This window comes from Astatotilapia calliptera, chromosome 20 (genome assembly GCF_964374335.1).
Source record: "Astatotilapia calliptera chromosome 20, fAstCal68.1, whole genome shotgun sequence".
Taxonomy (NCBI): Eukaryota; Metazoa; Chordata; class Actinopteri; order Cichliformes; family Cichlidae; genus Astatotilapia; species Astatotilapia calliptera.
The window spans coordinates 10,939,960-10,964,216 of NC_137441.1; the positions used below are offsets into that span (position 1 = coordinate 10,939,960).

Here is a 24,257-nt window from a genome sequence, read left to right on the forward strand (position 1 = left end):
CTCAGTGGCTCAGCTCGTGTTACCTCAGCCAGAATATATCATAAAAATCCTAATTAAGTCACACCGTGATTTGTTAGCATGAATTAAAACCAAGGTCAACCTACACTTAAATGTTTGACTTGTAGATAAGGAACAAACAGGCACTCCCCTTCAAACTCCAATAGTTGGATTGTAAATATTTCATTACTGCTTTTTTCCAGCTTAACTTGCAGAAAAGAGAAGTGGGGCAGTGAAAAGCATTGATAGCACATGCAGTGTGCAGCAGTTATGAGACAACAGAGTGGTTTGAGTGAGTGTGCCTGCAGTCTCTCCTGCTCAAAATCAAGCTGTGCCTAGCTAATGTCTGTAAGCAGTGCAGCCTGATTGCCTGAGTGTTTCAATCTAGTCGTTCCTGTGTGTACTTTGACATTGATGCCAACAGACAGCTAACTTCTCCATGTGTAAGCAAACCGGGTTTTTTTTCCCCGAGGCAGATCTTTGAAGTTTAGGACCTGCAAATGGAAATAAAAAGAAACATGGGGGTAATACTCGTGATGTGGCTTTTACAAAGACTGATGGCAACATGAAATATTTATAACAAAGCAAATTTGCTGAAAACCATAAAACCCCACAAACTCTGTTTGAAAGTTTCAACTGATTAAGTATTTTAACAAAACTGTTCCAGTTCACAGTTTACTCCTGTTTGATAACTTTGCTTTTCATCGTAATAGTTGCAGTGATATAATACTCAGTAATAGTTATGCTAGTTATGCTTTCAGCACACTGCCGAATACACTAAGAGTACTTAATGGCAGACACAGCACTTAAAGAGACACTAGTGGGCTGCTGAAGGCCTCATTTAACATTGATATTCATTAAAGCTAAAGATAATGGACATCGCCCTAACTCCACTTCCCTTTTTAAAGCTCACATTGAGGCATATAAAACATTTTCCCTTTAGAAACAGTGACACACAGTACACAAAAAGTAGCCAATAAATTTTGTTTTCATTTGTGCTGCTCAATGCCAAAAAAAGTTTTGTTAAAAAATAAGGCATCTGAGCATGACAAATTAATTCCCCTTAGAGAAGGAAATAACTATAGATGGCTTCATTTCACATGCACATCATATAGTTTATTATGCAGCAATAACCAACCAGGTAACCAGAAGCATTTCCAAATAAAATGAGTCTGTTATATATAATACCAACTAAAAATGTTACTTTTAGACTATTCTAGGAACTATTTTTTCCAAGATTTTTCGCTGAAGACACGACATTAATATAATTTTGTCTGACCACAGTTGTCTTTTATGCTTTTAAAAAAATTAACAGTGAGGTAAAACAAAAAAAGCACTCCATTCTAGCTTCAAAATCACTTAAGGTCCGTGTCAGGATCTGACGCCTCCATTAACTCTGACTAGTTGATTAACGGCAGAACAGGAGACGGGCAGTTTACCGAGTCGACAGTTGTGGTTTTCACACAGTGTCACTCTGTGTACAGGTTATTCTGTTTACACATGCTGTTTGAAGATGAGTGACTGGATACATTTGCTTTTCTAGAGCAAAGTCTGCCTTTGCTGTTTAAATATTTTTCTCTTACAGTAAGTGACTCATATTGTAAAAAAAACAACAAAAAACAGATATAAACCATGTGATCCTCCTCATTCAGTCTATGACCTTTTTCCTGATGATTCAACAGTAAGAAAACGCACAGTGATTAAACTTAACGTTTCCTCAGGGTTTATCTGGGGGGGAAAAAATCCAAGCACCACTGAAACTAATTTCTGTTTGTGTAAAAGTAAGTTTCACACTCACATTGGGCATAATTACCTACTTTCTTTAATTTAATATAATTATCTGAAGCTTTCCCCCCTTGGCTGCCTAATTGCTTATCAAGAGGGATATTTTCAGTTATACCATAAGAGGTGTTACTCTCATTTATGAGAAACATGCTGAGGGAAAGGGGTTTTTTTGCTTTCTATATTCTGCTTTCAACAAAAGTCTGAATGTGAACTTAGAAATGTTCTAATACATAAATAAAGGGCAAACACAGGGAATAAATACGGAGTGTGTCTCTCTTTCTTCTAAGGTACTTAACAGATTGTTTGACACACTTTCTATGAACAACATTTGTATTCTACACATGTCAATGCCAGAATTGATAGAGAGTTTAATTTGTAATGCTCATTCACACATATTGATTTCTCTCACACAAATTGCACTATCATCCTATCATCTAATGGCACAACATCACTGAATGACTTTGGAACAAGTCCACCCACCCACTATATTCATCTCCATGTCAATACTCTTCAGGTTTTAAGTAACGGTTACACTCCAGCAGGGGTCAATGGGATATTGTGGATTTACCATCTGTACTCTTGACATTGCAATGTCATTGAGACAACGACTACAGTAAATCCAGGGTCAAACGAAAGACACCAAGTTGTATTATTAAATGTAGTAAATCCTCTTCCGCATTTAGAAAGGCATGTATGACAAAATAAGGAAAGTGACTTTGTTAATGGGATTAAACTGCTGCTCTGTTGACATTTCATTTACTACAAATCAGCACTGTTGTGAGCTTCCAGTGGCTCATAACAGAGGCCATGACTCGTGCCTCAGTTTATGTCTTGAGTTTTATTGAGGAGTTCAGTGGGTTAGAGATCTCTGCCCTGAGATGATATCAAGGTATATGAAGGCACTAAAACCAGCTTGAGTTGTGTAGCTGCAGCATCCTTCACAATGACCCCAGTTGCCTCTGCAGTCAAATCTGTATAACCTGCAAAAGTCACGTGCAAACAGGCAGAAACTCAAAGTGAAATCAATTAAATGTTATGCAGTGACAGAATTATAATATGCAATGATAATTTTAACTACCAAAACTGTTTTGTATTTATGTAATATATAGGTGAACATGTTTGATAATACAAAAAAAGCTTGCTTTTTGCATAATTGCAGTAAGTAACAGAAAAAAACACTGTTAGTTGTTTATCTTCAAATGGCAAATCCCACCAGCTAGTCAGAGGGGGAAATGTGAAAAAGCCATTCTTTCTTTAAAAGAAGTAGTTGAATGTGTTTCAAAAACACTGGAATCGAGAATGCTGTTTACTGGCCTTTTTAAAATAAGAGAGTCAAGGTTGGTTTATCTAAGTGGCAAACATTTAGCGATTTTGAAAGGCACAGACCTATAATGGAATCAGGTCAGGAAAAAATGTAACTATTGAAAGATAAATAAAATGCAAAACAACACTGGAAGCAACTGTTTTATTAAATACTTTATTGCATTTTTCTGAACTGAATATTCAGAGATAAAATGGTAGCACACCCACACACACACAAACAGACACGCTTCGGGACAAAGTTAACTAATTTCAATGTCATCATTTAATTTAAATTATTATGTCATTGTGTTTAAATTTAAATGAATATAAGCGTCAGTCACATAGGTTGAGAGACTGGTTAAAAGCCCCCTGGCAAACTCTGGTTGCTAGGGGAAAATGCGTATTCCCTGATTGGTTGGCGAGTGATTGCTGGAGGTTTCTACTTGTTGCATAGCAATAATGTCTTTCTGTACTGCAGAGAAGGCATCAACTTATCTGCCAATATTCTCTAACTAACCAAAAAACAGTAGTGAAACTTAAAAAAGGAGATATAGCTTCCAAAAAAAAAAAAATGTATCACTTGAGTGAGTAGCTGGCAGATGTTTGCAGACAAGTCAAAATCTTCTGGGCAAACATGGCAATCTCCAAGTGAACTGCAAGGTTTTCAATGCAGCTGCATATACCTTGTTGCAATCAATCATTCAACCCAAATGCCATTTTTGCTGTAGAATAATGACACTTGATTACCTGTCGAAAGGTTTCCATACTTAATTTATTTTGCTATTTGGCAGTACTTTTTAAAAAATGTTTTATCTCATTTTACAGAAAAGCGTATTCTAAGTATTGTAACCACAAACAATGTCTAGTTATAGGAACAATTACCTATCTTAGATTGCAACTCATATCACTTAGGCACAGATAAAGCACTTACATATTTCAGAGTGAGCCATGAGTGCAAAACTGTCATCTATATCTGTAATGTAGTAAAACTAAGATTAGATAAGGTGACCTACAAGATATCTTGCATCATGGGGCAAACTGCATATTTAACTGCAACAAATGGTATAATATAAGACAGAAAAGCAGTGACTAACACAAAGCACCTGAGGATACAAAACAATGCTTTAACATGAAATGGAAAACACTGGTGCCTCAGAACCACATTTCATAAAGAATCTGTGGATGAAAAGCCTCATGAGAGATGACTGTTTTTCCTTCATATTAATATTCTTATTAGTGTTTCTGTCAGAACTGAAGAAACGCAACTATATGGGAAGAGCCTGCTTCCGTCACAGACAGATCATATAAGAACAGATCCAGTCGTACACTGAGCTATAGAATAAATGTTTTCTGGTGAACCGCTTCATAATAAAGCACACGGGTTAGGAAGCTGGCCTCAAGGGACAAAGATGTTTGTCATTGTTATGTAATTTAATAAAGACAGGGTGAGACAATAAGGTGTTATCATATTGAAAATGTGTTTTGCACAGTTATTAACATTGGGCTTGAAAATGCGACATAAGTTGACATAAGTTTAATATTAAAAAAATATATATACATTCTTATTCAAATTTAAAAAGAAATAACAGCAATCTGTTTCAATTTAGTACAAAGCGCACCCTCTGTCAGATAGTCCTGTGAGGTATCAGGACTATCTGGTCGCTACCACATCAGAAAACTTGGTAAATACAACCTGACAGCCACATATAACCAAAATACAGAAGCAGGGTATGAAAAAGTAAATATACCCTACTACTGTGGAACCTCCTTTTTCTCCATGGCAGCTTTTAGCCAAAGACGTACAAGATAAATATGTGAGTAAATGAGGCATGTTGTCACACCAGCTTGACAACAGTGGGTCAATATCCAGGTGCCGGATTGTAATGGAAGGCCATCAAATTTTGATAGCTTAATGACTGAAGGTTAAAGAAACAAGGTGATGATGGTGACAAACAGACAGCTAGTCTGTAAGGATTTATTCTGTTTTTACTGAGTGAGGAAGCTCTTGAGACGATAATTAGCCTGTAAATGAGAATTGATCCTCATGTGCCAGCTGGTAATCCGAATGTGTGTAAATATTTGGAGAGCGTCTATCTTTGGCTATATTTACAGCTACTTTGTACACTAATTTTAGATATCAGCTGATTTCATAAAATGAGAACCACTGTAAAATCATGTAAATAATGCATTTTTTCCTAGACGATAGCGATCCACCTTTGCACTGACAATGTTTGAGGGTATCACAGTATAAGAGAAACATAATCAAATTCATGAGACTAGTGCGACCATCTGGTGTAAGAACATTAGACATGCATGCTAGAGCTTTAGAAACCAAGACCCAAGGAGTAAAACTGTTTTTAAACAGCTTTAAGAAGCTGAACAGATGAGTAGTGTACTGCCAGTATATTTTTCCCAATACTTTCGTTTATCCTTATTCCATTTTTGCCTGTTAGCATAAATAAATATCAGCTGTCACAGTCACTAAAAACATCTAAGTCGTGCTGTTCTGTGTCTGCTCGGTTTGCATCTATCACTATTTTGTCAGCAAAACAACCCCTTAATTGCTTCTCTTGGCATAGATCTGAAAAATGACCTCTCTTTCCCATAACAAATTTTCTGGAGCTAATCAATGCCAACTGATCACACTAGCCTGCTGTGTTGGGAAAAAAAGTCTCTGGATCAAGTAAAATTGTTGTAATAATTTACATTTTTTTTCTACATGTAATATAATGGAGATAATTGTACAAGTTCACAAGATGAGTATTTGTGTGTTAAGCCTAGCATGGCAAAATAAACTTGAGCTCTTGAGAAACAAACAAAGGCATTGGTAGAGCATGCTAATCACACTCAGAAAGGCCACCATGTTGGTTTTGCTTGTAAGGAAAACATGCATAGCTTTCTAATTAACTTTAATTACACACCATGTGAAGCTAAATATGTTCAGTGCACAGCTACTAAGGCAACCAGGCTCATACGCATACTTCCTATTTTCTCATAACAAATATGAGTGACAGCTTGTTTGATGGATTATAGTGAATATACAGGGAGTGCAGAATTATTAGGCAAGTTGTATTTTTGAGGAATAATTTTATTATTGAACAACAACCATGTTCTCAATGAACCCAAAAAACTCATTAATATCAAAGCTGAATGTTTTTGGAAGTAGCTTTTAGTTTGTTTTTAGTTTGAGCTATTTTAGGGGGATATCTGTGTGTGCAGGTGACTATTACTGTGCATAATTATTAGGCAACTTAACAAAAAACAAATATATACCCATTTCAATTATTTATTTTTACCAGTGAAACCAATATAACATCTCCACATTCACAAATATACATTTCTGACATTCAAAAACAAAACAAAAACAAATCAGCGACCAATATAGCCACCTTTCTTTGCAAGGACACCCAAAAGCCTGCCATCCATGGATTCTGTCAGTGTTTTGATCTGTTCACCATCAGCAACCACAGCCTCCCAGACACTGTTCAGAGAGGTGTACTGTTTTCCCTCCTTGTAAATCTCACATTTGATGATGGACCACAGGTTCTCAATGGGGTTCAGATCAGGTGAACAAGGTGGCCATGTCATTAGTTTTTCTTCTTTTATACCCTTTCTTGCCAGCCACGCTGTGGAGTACTTGGACGCGTGTGATGGAGCATTGTCCTGCATGAAAATCATGTTTTTCTTGAAGGATGCAAACTTCTTCCTGTACCACTGCTTGAAGAAGGTGTCTTCCAGAAACTGGCAGTAGGACTGGGAGTTGAGCTTGACTCCATTCTCAACCCATTCCCAGGCCCCACAAGCTCATCTTTGATGATACCAGCCCAAACCAGTACTCCACCTCCACCTTGCTGGCGCCTGAGTCGGACTGGAGCTCTCTGCCCTTTACCAATCCAGCCACGGGCCCATCCATCTGGCCCATCAAGACTCACTCTCATTTCATCAGTCCATAAAACCTTGGAAAAACCAGTCTTGAGATATTTCTTGGCCCAGTCTTGACGTTCCAGCTTGTGTGTCTTGTTCAGTGGTGGTCATCTTTCAGCCTTTCTTACCTTGGCCATGTCTCTGAGTATTGCACACCTTGTGCTTTTGGGCACTCCAGTGATGTTGCAGCTCTGAAATATGGCCAAACTGGTGGCAAGTGGCATCTTGGCAGCTGCACGCTTGACTTTTCTCAGTTCATGGGCAGTTATTTTGCGCCTTGGTTTTTCCACAAGCTTCTTGCGACCCTGTTGACTATTTTAAATGAAATGCTTGATTGTTCGATGATCACGCTTCAATTTTGAGACTGCTGCATCCCTGTGCAAGATATCTCACTATTTTTGACTTTTCTGAGCCTGTCAAGTCCTTCTTTTGACCCATTTTGCCAAAGGAAAGGACGTTGCCTAATAATTATGCACACCTGATATAGGGTGTTGATGCCATTAGACCACACCCCTTCTCATTACAGAGATGCACATCACCTAATATGCTTAATTGGTAGTAGGCTTTCGAGCCTATACAGCTTGGAGTAAGACAACATGCATGAAGAGGATGATGTGGACAAAATACTCATTTGCCTAATAATTCTGCACTCCCTGTATAAACCTTCATATCCATTATTACAACTATTACATGATTAATACGCTGAGAGTGTGGTGGTGTCTCCCAAGGCACCTGGTATTAAATACAGTCATAGAAGGGCACTGTTATAAAAGGGCTCGTGTGGTTCATGCTTAGCCAGCTACATCAATGGTCTCATCACACACGACAACAACATCTTAACATATGGGAAGAGGTTTCTCTAGAGAGAAATATATATTATGTTATATATGTTAATGATTTGTTTATATGACAGCATTTTCTAATTATAATGTTGTTGTAAATACCATAAATGGTCACATCATATTGTTCAAGGTGATACAACATAAAATGTGATTGTCACCAAAAGAAAGTTGGAAAAGAGTAGTGACATTCAGCACAGCACAAAGCTGATATAACCAAAAAGGCTTTCTTAGTTACTGCCTGGTGCCAACATACTACCAAAAGTGTAGTGGTACTGCATTCTGGAATTGGGTAGATTTTGTCAGTAAAGAGTTCTGCTGCTTTCAGATGGCTATGGGATTTAATGTAAGAGCTAAAACCTCTTCATGCAGCTGGGCACGGGTACCGTACTCAACTGGCTAGAGGGCAGTGAGTAATTTAAATGGCAAATTAAATTTTAGGTGTTATTGTGTTATTGCTTTTTATTTAGTTGGCTTTCATTGACAAAGTGACTATATTGGGAGTAGAGTCGCCTTGTGCCAGAAAGACACGTGGTTTTGGGGTGCGTGTTCTCAGGGATTTCACCAAAATAATAGCAACTCATTTCGCACAGCTACATCTGCATGAACCACCAGCCTATTTGCTCATGTCAGTGACTCACCATGAAAAAACACAGGCCATGTTTTTTTTTTTCTTTAATGCAAAATAATGATCGAACACACTATTTTGCAGAAAAAGTACAAATAGAAAAAAAAACATGTCTCAAGATTTTGATTCCTCACCTTGTCATTTGAGTATGACAGTGCTTGACACAAGGCAGAATCACAACTTTCCCTAGTACTGTTTATTTCTCAATTATAGCTTGAATATACTCTTTTCATGGTAAATCCCAACTGCCCCTGAACAGAAAGCGAGTCCTTTTGTGTGACACAGCAGTGACTCACGAGGAGCTCCATGTTGTCTCATGTGTTAGAAGGCTGGATGATGTCCAAGCTGCTTAGCCTGAAGACGGCCAAACTTTTTCTTTCTATCCCTGCTGGAGGGTAGTCTGAGGATATCGCCTGGCATTAGGCTGACAGAACAATTCCTTTAAGAGCTCAGGCAACTTTACAGTGGCTCTATGAAAATTTTATTATATTGACCTTTTCTTCCTCATATGTTTTATATTTATTAGTCCGTGGAAGCTGCTGTGCTGAAATTAATAAATAACTGAGCTCTCTGTTCAGTCATATCTCAGCAGCTGACAATGTCACTTTGCCTCCTCAAAATAAAATAATAAAAAAAAATTGCTCTCCCACAATCAATAAGGAAGCTGTCATGGTGCTATTGATTACTCTTCATTTAAAGCTGCTTGAGTTACTTAAGATTTTCTGTTTTCTCGTTTTTGTAGCTTTAAACCTTTGTTAAAGTCTGAGTAAATTTTAAGCAGCGCTGCCTCACACAGCAGGACAGTGATGGACTGGTGGGCTGATGGTGAGATTATGCAGGTGAGACAGCTCCGAGCCTTTTATCCCACGCTCTTTTCAAGAAAACTATTTGATGGCTGTGCTCTATTTGTGGTGCTCTGTGTGAAGATGTGAGGTTTTGTAAACTTTTATAGAAAAGCCAGAGCAGGGAACAGACACATTAAAAAGCTAGAAATCGGGATTTTGCAACCACTAAGGTATGGTGACAGTTCTAACACGGAGAACATAAGCAAACCCCGCTGGTATTTATATTGCGCTTTTCATTGTCAGTCTTGGCTTCTGGATTTTTTTTCAGCAGTGCTCAGCAGAATAAAATGATACATTTAAAAAAGAAACAGCATTTTTTTCCCTCCTCCTGCTGTTATTTCCTCAGTAGGTCTGCTGGTGCACACTAATTAAAGGAGAGTAATTAATTTGAGTGAAACCTAACATATCACCAAAAAAAAATGCACAAGAACAGACAGCCACACAGTAGCTTTTTTGTCACTGTGCTCTGTGATTACCAGCGGTGGTTCGTGTTTCCTGCAGAGGGATTTTCAAACAGCAGGAGGACGGGGATAAAATACTGCCAGGAATAAAACACAAGGTTCTGGGCAGCCTTCACTCATGAATGTCCTGGGAATTGACCGCTTGGGCTTGGGTGAACAAAGTGAGTTGAGTTGGAACTAATCCCGAACTAAAGGAGCTGCTCCTCTGTTGTTAGAGCATGGTGGATGGTGGACGTCTGCAATCTGGGGTCAAGAAAGACGGCTTCACAGATTTGATTTGCCCAGTTGTAAAAGCCAAGTTGAAGGGTGTGCAAAAAAAGAAAACATGGAAAGCTCACTGGTCTTTGAACACATTCAGAAACATTGCTTCCTGTTTGTTTTTAAGGCAATTCACCTTTCTTTTGGTTTGTGTTGGTTAGAGTTTACGGATGCATCGAATTAGTGCATGAGATTTGCTGGGTGCGGATGTGTGGATTTCAAGGAAAAGGGCCGCGTGAATAAGCGAATATACTGTGTTGTGCACCAAATTACCCTCGGAGGTGCATGAGAGCGAGTTTAGTCAGAATGAGTTCTTGTGTTCAAAGCCTTCTCTTCTTAATCATCACCTAGTTCCAGGATGTTGAGCCTCAGGGAATTTGTCAAGGCACACCTGAGGCTGCCCGCGAAATAAAGCACTGACAAGTCAAAGTGTCACATGTAGCCATACCACTATTATTTTGTGGGATGACTTATTACACCAAGGTTCCCATTAATTTCAGGCATTTAAACCATTCTCATTATAAAACCATCAAGCGCTGAGAGAGTCATCTTGTCCATCAAGTTAGAGACATCCTATGTTTCCCTAATCATTGTGTTATTTGAGCAGTGGGTCAAATGGCTTTGGTAATGTGAAATGGGTAAGTTGTAGTGATAAACCCTCACAGAAAGGTCACCATGCTATAAAGGAAAACTTCATAACAGTCACATCTTGTCCTCCCAAGAAAAAAAATAGCAATTTTATGGAGCATTTACTAACTAAATAGCAAAATATGTCCAGTGGCAATGAAGCAGAATCAGGTGCTTCTCAACGCTATAGGTCAAACTGTCAAAGTAGGAAAGAAGGTGGAGTATACTGATTCAAACAGGCTGATGTTTCACAGTTACTCTCTCCTGGAGATTTATTATTATTAATACATTCAATTTCCTGTTTAACCAATTATACAATGATAACTGAACAGTACACCAGAAGGACGTCCTACAAAAAAGATGGATTAGTTATCAAGCTGTTGAACTTAAGTGAGAGTTTTCAGTGTGTCAAAAAGATGGCTCTCTTTTTACCTGGTGTGATCACCATAGTAACTAAGGCTGATCATGTAACCTGGTGGAGAACAGCTTATTATTAAATGTTTCACTTTAAGAGCTGCTAGAGGCGCCATATTTTTACTGAAGCTTTTATTTAGAATAGAATTTATCATATTCTTTTAGTGCAATATAGATTCTTTGCTGTACTAATATGTTGTGATGATCACATGATTCACATGATTTTCTGCAGCATTACCAATTTGTCTTATTTGTTGCACACTGGGTTTTTTTTGGGTTTTTTTTTTTTTTTTACTGTTTTCATAGATGAATATCACCTGTTCCTAATAATGTCTATGATTGGAGTAGGCAGTGCTCAGCTTGATTTTGGGCAGACAAAGAGTCAAATGACATGTAAAATGTTCTTTTATGTGAGCGCACACAGAGGCAAAAGCAGAAAGCCTGGGTTTATAACCACCACTGTGATACCAATTATCTTTCGATGGGGTCAACGTTTTTTATCAACCCAGCTGACACAAAGAAAGCCTGGCTTTGTTGAACTTGCTTTATACCCTTCAGGTATGGATTGTCACAAATGGTTTGCTATGGTCTCCAGTGTGACTGATGATGATATAGTGGTGTCTCAGCCTTTTTGCACAAATAAAGGCTTTAAATTTGTGTGCGCTCCTTTTCGTCTAAAATATGTGTAAATAATATTTTCACTTACAGCTCGTCTTAACATAACAGATTAATCCATTATTAACATACAATACCGATTTTTTTTTAATGCCATTTTTATTCAGGTCCGACAGTGACATTAATAAATAATATATACATTAATGTCTGGATGAATGGACGGGCCATTAACAAGAGAAAGTAAAAAGCACGTGCAGATTTTTGAGATCCTTTAAAGCTTTCAGCCTATCGTCACTGTGGGCTGATTGGGTAATCCAATAAGAGCCCTGTCTCAACAGTGAAATGCTGAGGAGGAGTAAGGCACTGTGCCTGAGGGGCTCTGCCTCTAATGAGGGAGGAGAGAGGCGGATGCAAGGTCTCTGCTTCACAGACAGCACAACAGGCAGCTGCAGAAGGATGACAAATTACAGGAAAAACCAACATAAAATATTTTAGTAGCAGCTTGAGTTTGCCTGGTACTGATTTTTGTCAAGTATGTCGACTGAACTCTGCTTAAGGAATGGACCACCATCCTTCCAAAAGATATTCTATCGTTTGATGTTTTGCTAATGCTAGTGAAGAGTGCTTTCTAAGAAACTGGTGAAAAGCATTTCCCATCAGTAAACCATTTAGTGACACCTGTGCATTCTATGGATTGGGTCATAGTTATACTGACAAAGGTCACTCCCTTAATGATACTTCCCAATAACTCAACAAATAGCAATGATCCGCCGGTTTAAACTGATTTATGGTGATTCAAACTATTCAAGGAAAATGCCCCACACAATATAAAAATCATCAGATCCCCTCACTAAAAGGGTCAAGGATTCCGGTTATTCCCTTGATTTGTCACCTGTCAGTAGATAACCTTCTTCTTTGAGCTGCTTTCGCAGTATACACAGCTAACGCCTCTGCTCTCTTCCTTCCATCTGTCTCCACTGTTCCAAACTCACATCTCCACCATGGAAAGTACTCCAGACTGACTGTGCTTGCTTGTACCTAATTTAGAGAGCTGCTGTGCAGAAGTTGCCCAAGCTTCCCCCTCTTTGTCTAAAAGCTTATGATTGTCTCAGCAAGTCAGCTTCTATACGTGAAACAAGGTGCATGCTCCTGCACTCTCTGACTGCAGCAACTATATTCCTCAAGCCAGTCAGTGGGGCTGTTTTCCATGATGTATAAGAGATACAATTAAAAGCCTGGGGCTTTAATTACACACAGTCTATCTTGAGTATCATAAGCAACCAACCACTAATTATTTCAAGTGCTGGTGCACTTTGCTCCTGCTTATATGGTAATATAAAGACCCGAAAAATGAAAACACACCAAGAGCTAGACCCAGTGATGAGGGAATGAATAGAGAGAGCTTTCAACCCCAATCCCTGGGCGTAAATTACGTAACAATATAGTAAAATATTCATGGAGCACCATGGGGACGGAATCCTGGCTGCTCTGAAGTGCTGAGCAAACACTACACCCTCAGCCACTCCTCCAGTAAGGAGGATAAGGAAAAACCCATAAGCAACGAGCTGAGAAACAATTGCAGTGATCAAGATTGCAAGCAGCACTGGTTCCAATATGTTGAGTTTGCATTCTTTCATTTGTGTGCCCTGTCAATCAAATTATTAGGAGAACGCAATGAAATAACTTGAGTTACACATAAAGCTGAAAGTAGCTTCTGAAATGATCACTCATACACCAATGTACAATGTACTGGAGGTCAAAGGGACTCATCAGCATCATCATTCAGCTTCAGCCCAACCTCTCAGGTGAACATAAAAGACATAAGCTGAAAGAAGCTACACCGAGTGTTTGTCAGCAGAAATGGTGATGTGGAACCTTCCTTACCACACAAAGGAGCCCCACTTGTGTTTTTATGTGACGTTAATGATGGAGAAAAACAGTCTGAATGTGACGAGCAGTGCTGTGCGAAAGTAATACGTTAGCTTTACTTACCAGTAGTCTATATCCTTAAAGGAAGAAAGAGAGTGGCTTCCGATGGACCTCAATAACTTTTACACCCTGATTTTCAACAGTTTAAAATGCAAATAGTATTTGTTCGAAAAAGCTATGATGAAAGTTTATAGTTGCAGGTTTTTAATAGAACAACCAGCCTATGGCATACATACATGTTGTTACATGTTACATACATACTGTTTCTGCACCTGTTTTTAACTACAATCCCACAAACTGATTTGTCCACATCTGCCTTAATTAATTATTGCCTGCATGTCCCACACAATGCCTTTGAACAACTTTCAGGCAATGAGATTATTTTTTAGGGGTTTTCTTTTCCACTGGCACTACGAGAACATGAAAACCAGTGTTTCTTAAATTGCTGTACTTTGCCTTAAAGCATGGTAGGGGCTCTAAACATTATGGGTTCTTTTTTCTTTTCTTTTTTTAGCCACAGTAATAGTACCTTGGAGCAAGGTACACCTGTATTATTTACGCAGACAAATACACTAAAATTCAGATCAACTGTTTTATTATACTATAACTTGCTATATTTAACTAAACATCAGTTAACAGAGGAATCAAGTAATATACTGCAGGGGAGTATTAAAGAGGATGGTGGATATGATGGAGCGAACCTAAGCAAAATAGGAACATCCTGCTAAAATCATTTAAGTATTAAACACAAACATTGAATCCTAAATAAATAAATAAATTAAAAAAAAATATATATATATATATATATATATATATATATATGTATATATCGAGAAAGAGAGAGAGACACACATGAGTATATATGCAAAACCATTTTGTGATCTGGTGTAGTGTTAATATTTTTTCAAAATATTAAACCCTGTGTTATTTTTTTTCACCTGGGGCCACTTCTGGGCCCCCTACAAATCACATTTCCATGGCTTCCTGTTTCTCTATCAGTATGATTCATAAAAATTTGTTCCGCCTGTCAAGTACAAAATAGAAGATAAGTTGATTAAAGGCTTTTAAGTCTTCCCAGTTCTCAACAATATATATTTGAAATACTATACACAGGAATATATTTAACAAAAAACCTTAAGAAGCTTTGCCACTATTATTGAAACTAACTTTTCTTTTTTTTTTTTGCAGCTCCTATAAAGCATTTGGTGGGGGGATAAGCATCATCAAAGACAGAAACACAACCCAAGGGGAAAACCATATTTACCTGTTGTGTCTGTTATATATATCTATATAGCTATATATAGATATATATATTTCTAATTCAGTCACACTGATCAGTGCCTATTTTCCAGACTGTCTTTCAGTGTGCTTAACTATCTGCCATATTTAAGGTGAATACAAAAATAATAATAATAGTAATAATTGTCCCTATAATTGATCAGAGATGATCCAACATGTAAAAGGATTACAAACAAATCAAATCAATCAATTCGTTACTTATCTGCACTCTGTTTCCTTTTCTATGAAGTAGCAGCCCTATGATCAGCCTGTTTACTTCCCATGTTTTTTTTTTTAAATAAAGCAGGAAATGCAGTGATAGAAGACCTCCTTGTTTTTTTTGCCTGTTAGTCGATGACTATTGAAGGCTGACGCATTCACATGTGTTCCATTACCTAAAAGCTTTCTCTCTTCCCATTTGGTTCTACTGCCATAACAGAGAGCTGCACTAGAGTAGGTCATGGTAATTCAGCGTCAGCACTGTGATATACATAACATGCTTAGCTGATAGCTGCTCCCAATACCTCACATTACATGCACCATGTCAAGGACAGACTGGAGATTCTAGGAATGCACATAAAAGTGGATTTGGCCATTCAGTGCTTGTGTGAGCATTTAAAGATAACTTCCTTGTGTAGGAAAATACAGTAAAATACAATATACAAACTCTGTAATATGTCCACTGCTCTGTTTCCAGCTGCCTTTGTTATAGACGTGTTTGTCTTTTTCAAATATCAAAGTGTATGTCTTATTATCTTTGCAATGATTTTTCTGTAAAAAGGTTGTTTTTATCAGCCATCTCTTGAAATATTGTATAGTGTTTGCTACTTGAAGTGCACTAGCAGCATTCTGTAGTGTTCTCCTCTGCCCCTTAGAGGGATTTGCCAAGTCATTCTCAAGGCCCTGTCAAGGAGGCTGTTCGAGCCCACTGGGCAGATACCTTTAAGGCCATTGTCCGTCAAAAAGGATTGCTGCTTATTCTGGCTTGAGCCTCTAGGGTAAATAATTTGTCCACCCCAGCCCATCCAAGACCTATCAAAAATATGAGTTGCACTACACTCAGAGGAAACTCTTTGCCCAAGAACACTGTGTTTTGGATGGTGCAGCTCTATGCCCTTTAGAGGAGGAAAAAAGGAAAAGGCAAAATAATTTATTCCCACAACAGGATTTGGCATGCAATTTGGAACACACAACATCTCACTGGCAAACTCCTGTCCAAACACAAGCTTGCCAATTAGCTGTGTGAAGATGTCTCACAAGCCTGTGAGTGGACAGGCCCTCCTCTGGCAGTTCGTGCACCCTCCACAAGGAGTCCTGGCAGCCTTGTTTGGTGGGAAATTTGCTATTGGAGAGCTGTAGAGCAGCATGAGGTGCAGCAGTCATTGGAGGCTTTTTGGCCTCCCTGGATACACATCTTAGCTACGTCTTGAAAACTGCGTCTGGTGTCTTTGTGCTTGCCATCTTGCCCTCTGCATGAAGTTTAAAGGTGCATGTGTTGGTGTATTTCAGCTCTTGCTTTTCAGTGTTTGTGCTCTCTGCTAAGAAATGTCTCATAGTTGTTATGTTTTGGCTTGAGCAGGAAAGATGATGACGAGCGCTGTGGTAACATCTCATATCGACTCGTAAAAAATGGAGTCCTGTACAGGCTGAACTGATGTTGACACATGTCGTAGGCTGTTGGGGCTTTGTACTCACCAAGCTGTGTTGACTGCTTTCCTCTGCCTTGCTGTGCAGTAACACAGTTCCTGTGTGAGCTGTGTCACCAACTTCATATTGCTCAGTGGGTACAATAATTACAAGGTTTTGTGACAGATTTTAGCATGGCACCAGAAAAAGAAGAAGTCACTCCAGTACTTTGGAGAATTTGGAGTCTCATTCTTTGACACCAATCAGGCTTCTTTAGGATGGAATATTGTACTATGTACCTTTCTACTCTTTCTGTTGAGACATTCGTTGACCTTAGCGGCTGGCTGGTAGAACTTAAAAGAAGTTAAATCAGTGTCACAGCAGGTGTTACTGACCTGATCTTCTTTTAACAGATAAAGTCTGTGTAAATATCACAAAGGCTATCTAAAGTATTACCTATAATTTGAACAACAGTGGAAGCTCTAACTATCTTCTCTGCTCCTCAATAGTCTCTTAAAGCTTAAAGGATAAAAGGAAGAGGAAAAGTAAGCCCCTCATATAGTATATGTTCAGTCCTCAGACAGTTAAATTCATACAGATTGACTTGCAAATTGTTAGTTAGTGAATTCATGAATAACTAATTAGAGATCCTCACTTGTCTTCATAGACTGAGGGTTTCAATGCATAACCACTGTTTTCTCACTGCTACCAAGTCTAAAACAAAGACACAGTCCTTATGCTCATTAGTTTGGATGTCGCCTGTAGTTTGGTTTGACAGCATTAAGCAGGTATTATATAAACTTTGTCAAATATTGTTTATGTTTTGTTCTCATTCGCACATTTCACATCTGTTAACCCAAAAAAATGCAGAGTCTCATTTTATACTCTATGTCCAATAGTAGTGCAGGGAGCTCACGATGCCATGCATGGCTTCCCTGAATTAATTAGAAGAGGGCTGACTGACGACCATTGGCAAATTAATGTCATCAGTGAGCAGAATTATGGTATAATGATTAGCGCCTAATTTTCTGGACAGTAGGAAAATGTTTGAAACTGATGTCAGTTAGACTTGTGAAGAAAAGACATATAGGAAAGCAGGAGGAACATGGCCTCGGAGAGGTTGTGTTTACTTTTTTATACTATATTTACAGTGTGGTGATGCTGATGTGGTGTAATATTGGTTATACTGTTTTTCATTGAAAGTCTAGTGAATTTAAGTTTGCTGCACAGGATATGTTTTGAGGTGTTCCATGTAAAAAGCACTTTCCAAACATGATTAGAAAAAGGAAAATAGGAAGTATATACTGAAGAGCAAACTGACCTTGAAGAGACGCAGAATGTTGGCTACCATGATTGACACGGAGCTGGCAGATGCACCAATTACTCCCACCACTCTCTCGGGCTTAGTGATGATGGGCGGCCCTCCGCTGAGACATTTGACATCAGTTGAGTCTTTCTCAATCAGTGCCTGAACAAATGTCAGTGACTGTTCCAGAGCGTGGGTGTCCCGTGAGCAGGTGTCCAGTATGCGTGCCCCCAGAGTGATATTAGGCAGCAGCTCATTGTCATTATTGATACGATCCAGGGCAAATAACATGGCCTCCAGCCTATGGATTCCTTTCTCCTTCTTCAGCTCTCCACAAGCTTTGCCGTCATTTCCTCTCGCGTGCACCGGAAACAGCCCGCCTAGGGATATGTCCCCATCAATACGTATTGAGTTTAGGTGTGTATGGCCCGGCATTTTCGGTTTGGCAGCCAAGGAGATCAAGACATAACAAGCCAGCAGCAACACCCAGCAGCAGACACCTTTGTGGCAGCCAATCCATGCTCTCTCAAAGCCTCTTTGCAGAGTCATAATGAAAGGCTAAACCCGCATCCAAATACAAATTCAAGTCCTTTGAAAATGAAAGAGGTGTGCACACATATACCCGCACACACATACAAATGTCCTGAAGGTTTAGCCGCAATATTTTTCAGAGCACGGTTGTCTTCAGAAGTCTCTTCTCATGGTTTCTAGCTCTGCAACAAATTCGCTAATACTAATTATGCAGCTGTGCTCTCTTTATCTCTTACCCTTTCTTCTTTCCTCTTTGTGTTTCACTCACTTTTCCTGCACCTTAGAGTTGTGGATACATGCAGTAACTAAACAGTACAGAGTGTTCTGAGGTGGAGTCCACAGAGAGCAGCTCTCATAAGGCAAGAACAAAGGTGGGAAGCTTGCCTCTCTTCTCTGGTTCTCCAGAATCACTCAGGTGCATTTAGCTTTCCTCTTGGTGTGTCAAACAGGCAGAAAGTTACAAGGCCAGCCAGTGGGCTCCACAGTGGGTGCCTGCAAAGAGAGAGAAGAGGTGTCAGAGGCCCTGAAGAAAAGAGCAGGAAAAGCCACTTTTGGAAATAAAAGGAAATGAAAGATGGAATGGAATCTCAGTCATTAAATTTCAATAAAGATGGCTTTATGCAGGGTTTGGCCTTTTATTAGTGTCAGTCAATGTTAAGGTTTTCTCTTTGTAGAATCTCCTAGAAAAGGCACACTTTATGGTTAGTGTGTGTTAGAGAAGCTGCAATGTCACGCATGCTTTTTTAATTGACATCATATTCAAAGGGGCACATAATGCTAGCTTTGGACAGCCAAAGCTCTAGTCTAGTTTGTCGATTCTTAGATTCAAGCAGAAATAATACCAGAACCCAGCACTATACACAGGAAATCTATTCTGTGTTGCACCCATGCCTCAACTGCTTTCAGAGTACTGCAATGAATTATTTCTATGTGCCTTGAGCATAACTGATTTGCTCCTGGTTGGCAGTGTTCCATAGGCTTTATAACGGCACACTGCTCTCTTCATGTAGATCGTCTCCAGAGCGTTATACCAAAGGTTATGAAACACGCTAGCAAATTAAGAGCACATGATTCTGAAAATCAAAAACCACTTTCTTTGACTTGTGAACTTATTCACTCTTTGCACATCTTATCCCTCATAGCCTTTCCAATCCTTTGTATCAGCTGTACTCTATTTATATATGTGTGTATGTTTGTGTCTGTGTGTGTCCTTGTATATTCTTTCAAAGACAACTGGCTTCCTCCACAGCGCCAGACTAATAGAGCAATGGATCTGGACACAGTGGGAGAAGCCTGCAGTTGTCCCTCTCTCTCAATTGACCATCACACACACACACATATCTGTCAGACTTTCCTTCATGCTGGTTTTGTATGCTAACATACAGCCCCCTGCTGTGTTTCAGCCTGTAACAGAGGACACAAAGGGCAAAAATTCTCTTAGGATCACAAAGTTGCGCTACAATGCACCAGCTGTCAGACCATCACTTCCGATTGGTTATATCTGAAGTTATTTTAATGCAAATGGAAGTGTAGTGTAGTAATAGCTGTTTTTTATTTTAACATTTTTCTCTAATTTTGCAAAAAAAAACTTGGCTAGCTGTCTCAGAAGTGGAGGGGTCAAGAGATTTGCTGTGTATCGTGAATTATAGACAGCCTTGTTTGTGCTCGTCGCATGTTTGTGTTGCTTTCTTTTACTTTAGACTTCATATCAAATTATAAAGATACAGCGCTAACGCTGAACAGTGGCCTGTCTTGTTCTGCCTCTCCCATCCTGCTGGGAACCAAAAGGAGATATTTATATCATTCTGCACAGATTATCCTAAAACATAGCATTCATAATAGATGAAAGCCTACCAGTCACTGCAAAACATCCCATTCTGGGGGAAAGCCTCGAAGAGAGAGGGAAAGGTAGCTACATGGGTTTAAATATGAAAAGAGTTGAAAATAGACAAATGGGTGGAAAAGTAACCTGACGAATAGTTTAAAATGGGGGTAAGGATAATGATGATGGAGTAATGCCTGCTTTTTCACCACTATTAACATGCATTTTTTGCACATTTTTATCACCTTTTTATCAGCCATATCAATATATTAATATCAAGTTTTCTTCCACATTCTTTTATGTCTGTATTTGGGTCTACTATTCACAATTCATACAGTCTGCTTCGGCACACTGTGACAGAACGAGCTGACCATGTTGGACACAGACTTTCAAAATAAAACAGGAAACAGCATGGAACGACATAGACATGATAGCGCAAGCTTGACAACATGAACAAGAAGACAAGAAACATGACAGACTAACACAGAAGAGTGAAACATAGCTAGACTAAACTTAAGGCAACCAAATGATAATCCTATTACTCAACATATTTCAAGGAATAACTTAAGAACTCAAAATATAAACTGGAAACGCTGGGTCAGAGACCCATGATCGTGACAATTTTTAAAAGATTTTAAGCATTGGTGGCCCAAAATTCAACAACTGTATTTATCTTTGTTATATTGTAAAACAAAATTCCATGTACCACCCCGTAAAGTGGGGACAAAAGCTCCAGGCTGGGAACGTCTTATTTTAAATCAGCCCATCCAATTATCATTTTGATTACACACTAAGCAGCCACAATCAAGATAATTACAGTGCACCTCTCCACAAAACAACCAGATAAATGCCTTGAGAGCTGGACAATACTCTGGTAATTGAGTCACATTCTAAGAATAAGCCTTGACATGTGAAGATGAAGTCCTGCCTACCTCTCAAGATCTTTTTAGAAGAGGTGGACAGCAGTACCTTCACTGTCATCACTCTGGAACACGGCATACACAGTGGCAGCTTTACCAGATGTTTAGTCACAAGGCCCAGATGGGCAGAGCAGAAAAACATCAGCTGTCTGCTCAGAGTATGAGTTGGGGGTAAAATGCAGAATCCACATAGCGACTGTCTCCCCTCACTGCTATGAGGAGGAGCTGTGGTTTCCTCTGCACTCAACCAGAGTCCCCTGCTGCTGTAAGCATTACCACACTGACAGCTGACAGGGCTAAGGTTTTACTCCAGTAAAAGTTTCACTTAAATGGAATTACACATTTCTATAGACTAATTTGTAGACAGTATTTACTGAAGTGTGTCTCCAATTCAAAAGACAATGAAGCTTTGTGAAATGTGCAATGTACTGTGCAGAAGTCACCCCTCATTTCTTTATATTTTGCTAGGAAAATGGGAAATGGGTGCAGTGTTTTATTGAAATGTGCAAACATACCTGGAAATACAGGGTTTGTTCAATTCTAACAAGTTTGAAAGTTAGTACTTGGTATGATCACCTTTATTCTTCAGCACAGCCTGAAACCTCTTTGGCAGGCTTGTAATTTCTTCAGGAATAGTTCCCTAAGCTTCTTGAAGGACATTCAAAGCTCTTCTTTGAATGTTGGCTGCCTTTTGTTTCAATCTCTGTCAAGATGATCCCACGCTGTTTCAACAATGTTAAGGTTTGGACTCTGGGGAGGCCAGTCCATGACTGACAGTGTTACACTATTTGCTTTTCTATCCAGGTATGCTCTTACTGCACTGACAATGTGTTCAGGAATATTTTCATCCTGACAAATGAAGCTGTTGCCAGTCCGACACTTTCCACTGGTACTGCTTGACTGAAATCTAACTTTTCTGCACTCATAATTCCATCACTTCTGACATGATGCACAACACCACCAAATGAAATGCAGCCCCAAACCATGACAGAGTCGCCACTGTGTTTTACTCACTGCTGTACTCCTCTATACACACTTACAATGAGCTGAAGAAAAAATGTAATTATTTTTAGTAATTTTAGTGCAATTGATGTTTTATATGGCTTACTTCAATTTAATCTGCCTGTTTCACTTCCTTAAGACTGGACTCTTGTTAGCCAGCGTTCCTCTGAGACCATTTCTGATGATAGATGGGTCAACTGAAGAGCCAAATGCATCTCTCAGCTCATGTGGCAGGTCATTGCTGGATTTTCTTTTTCCTGATTCTTAAGAACATGACTGTCAGATACTGTTCATCTGTTGTAGATAGTTATTTTTTGGCCTACAACTTCTTTCTTTTCTCCTTCCCGTAGCTAGTTACCTCAAACCTTTTAAGAAGACAGTGCCCACCATGCGAAAATATGCCAAGCTTTTATCCAATAGCTCTTTAGGAATCATCTTGTTAGTGCAAAAATACTGTTTTTGCCATTTCAACAAAAGAAATGGAAATAGATTACAGGCTGCCAGTAAGATCAGGATCACTTTAATAATTAAAAGAAAGTCTGGTTCATAGAATCAAAGAATAATGAAATGAGGGGTAACTCAAGACTATTGCACATTATTATAAATAAAGCAATAATTTCAAAACAATTTAAACCCTAACTTCCAAAGTTTTATTGTTTTTAAATTGGCTTTAGGGTTAGTAAAGGTAATGGAAAGGGTTATCATTTTTTGTTTTCAAGTCGTTTCGTTTTCAAGTCATTACAAAATTATAGATTTTGGCTGGCATCAAATGACACTTAGGACTATTTGATGATGTCACATATTTATTTATTTATTTCGTTTTTAGTGGTTGAATTTTACTGACATTTGTTATGCAGCAAATGTCAGGGAACTGAGTTGCTCTTGATTTAAGTAATGAAGAGCTGCAAAAGGATTAAATAGTAAAACGGAGGGACTCGTATACACTGTCTCAGAAATAGTTTGGAAAAGTACAAATGGCCAAACGATCAAAGATTGTCAACAGCAATTCAAAATTTTGAATCAGCCGTTGGCTACTTGCCAGCCACGACAAAGCCAGACTGACAAGCAAACTCCCACTGAGCCAGACTGTTTGAGGAAGTGCAGCCAAATCAGCAAATGCCTTGCTATAAAAAGATCTTTGTTTGTCTAATTTTTAAACCAAGTCTGGCATTAGCCGTAGTTTGAGTTTCACTTCGCACTTTATACAAGAAAAAGACATCACCAGGATTATAACAGCCACACACAGCCGCACCTTCCCACCCCGAAACCACATTCACAGTTAAAATGCAGCTTTCACATCGTGTGAATAACATTTCAGCTATTCATAATAGCTGAAAAACCACTGCCGCTGGTGAACTTGTCACATGTCTTGAGTTTGTGTTGCATGGCCTTTTTATTAAATAATGATCTCCAGTTTTACTATTGTTCAGCTTCTTTGAACATCCTATAAAGCTCAAAAGAAATGCAGCGAGACACAGGCTCAATTTTGCATTCAGTTGTAACTGCGAAGCCTCACAAAAACATGCAACCTGCTAATAGGTCTGTCAAAGCTGTACTGGGCACTGCCTGACAGTGATATCCTAATCCAACGTGGAACTTCTGTTTTGGCCGTTATGCTTCAGCAGAGGAGATACTTAGGCCCAAAAGACCAATATGATCACAGCCGAGAGTAGCGATAAAGTCCTCAGAATGGAGAACGTCACACTCTCTGCATGTCTGTGGGCTGCTTTGCTCAAAGTGTTTTTTTCGAACCCTTTGTTTATACCTATTTACATCATCTCAACTGTGTTTTTTACAGTAATGTTTTTCAACTGTGCATATAAATGTGGCTGCTTGAGAAGGATTGTTTTCACATTTTCGCTGGTGACAAATGTTATCACTTGCTCGCTTATTTTCAGAGGCAACATTTTTACACTAGAAGTGATTAAAGTCCTTCCTCTTTGAACCACAAATTATAAGGAGCTGGTTGGGATGGATGGAAGACATATAAAGCCCAAAGACTTTGAGAATCATGTCTATAAGTTGGCTCTAGAGTTACATCTGTGATTTTTTTAGGCACTATTGTTAAGGTTACATCTACTATATTGAACTACACCACAATCTTATTCTACTCCTACCAAAGGGCTGCTAGTACCAAAGCGCAATTAT

At 38.9% G+C, this 24,257-nt stretch overlaps 1 protein-coding gene across 3 annotated transcripts in view; it reads right to left on the minus strand.

Annotated features, from left to right (window-relative positions):
• Positions 1–24,257, minus strand: part of LOC145422887 (metabotropic glutamate receptor 4-like) — a 200,984-nt gene that overhangs the window by 126,155 nt on the left and 50,572 nt on the right. For all 3 annotated transcript variants that reach the window (XM_080294803.1, XM_080294802.1, XM_080294804.1), the window contains one exon: positions 17,850–18,857. In XM_080294803.1, coding sequence (XP_080150929.1) covers positions 17,850–18,383 — 534 coding nt within the window. In that variant the 5' untranslated portion in view covers positions 18,384–18,857. The remainder of the gene's footprint in view (positions 1–17,849; positions 18,858–24,257) is intronic.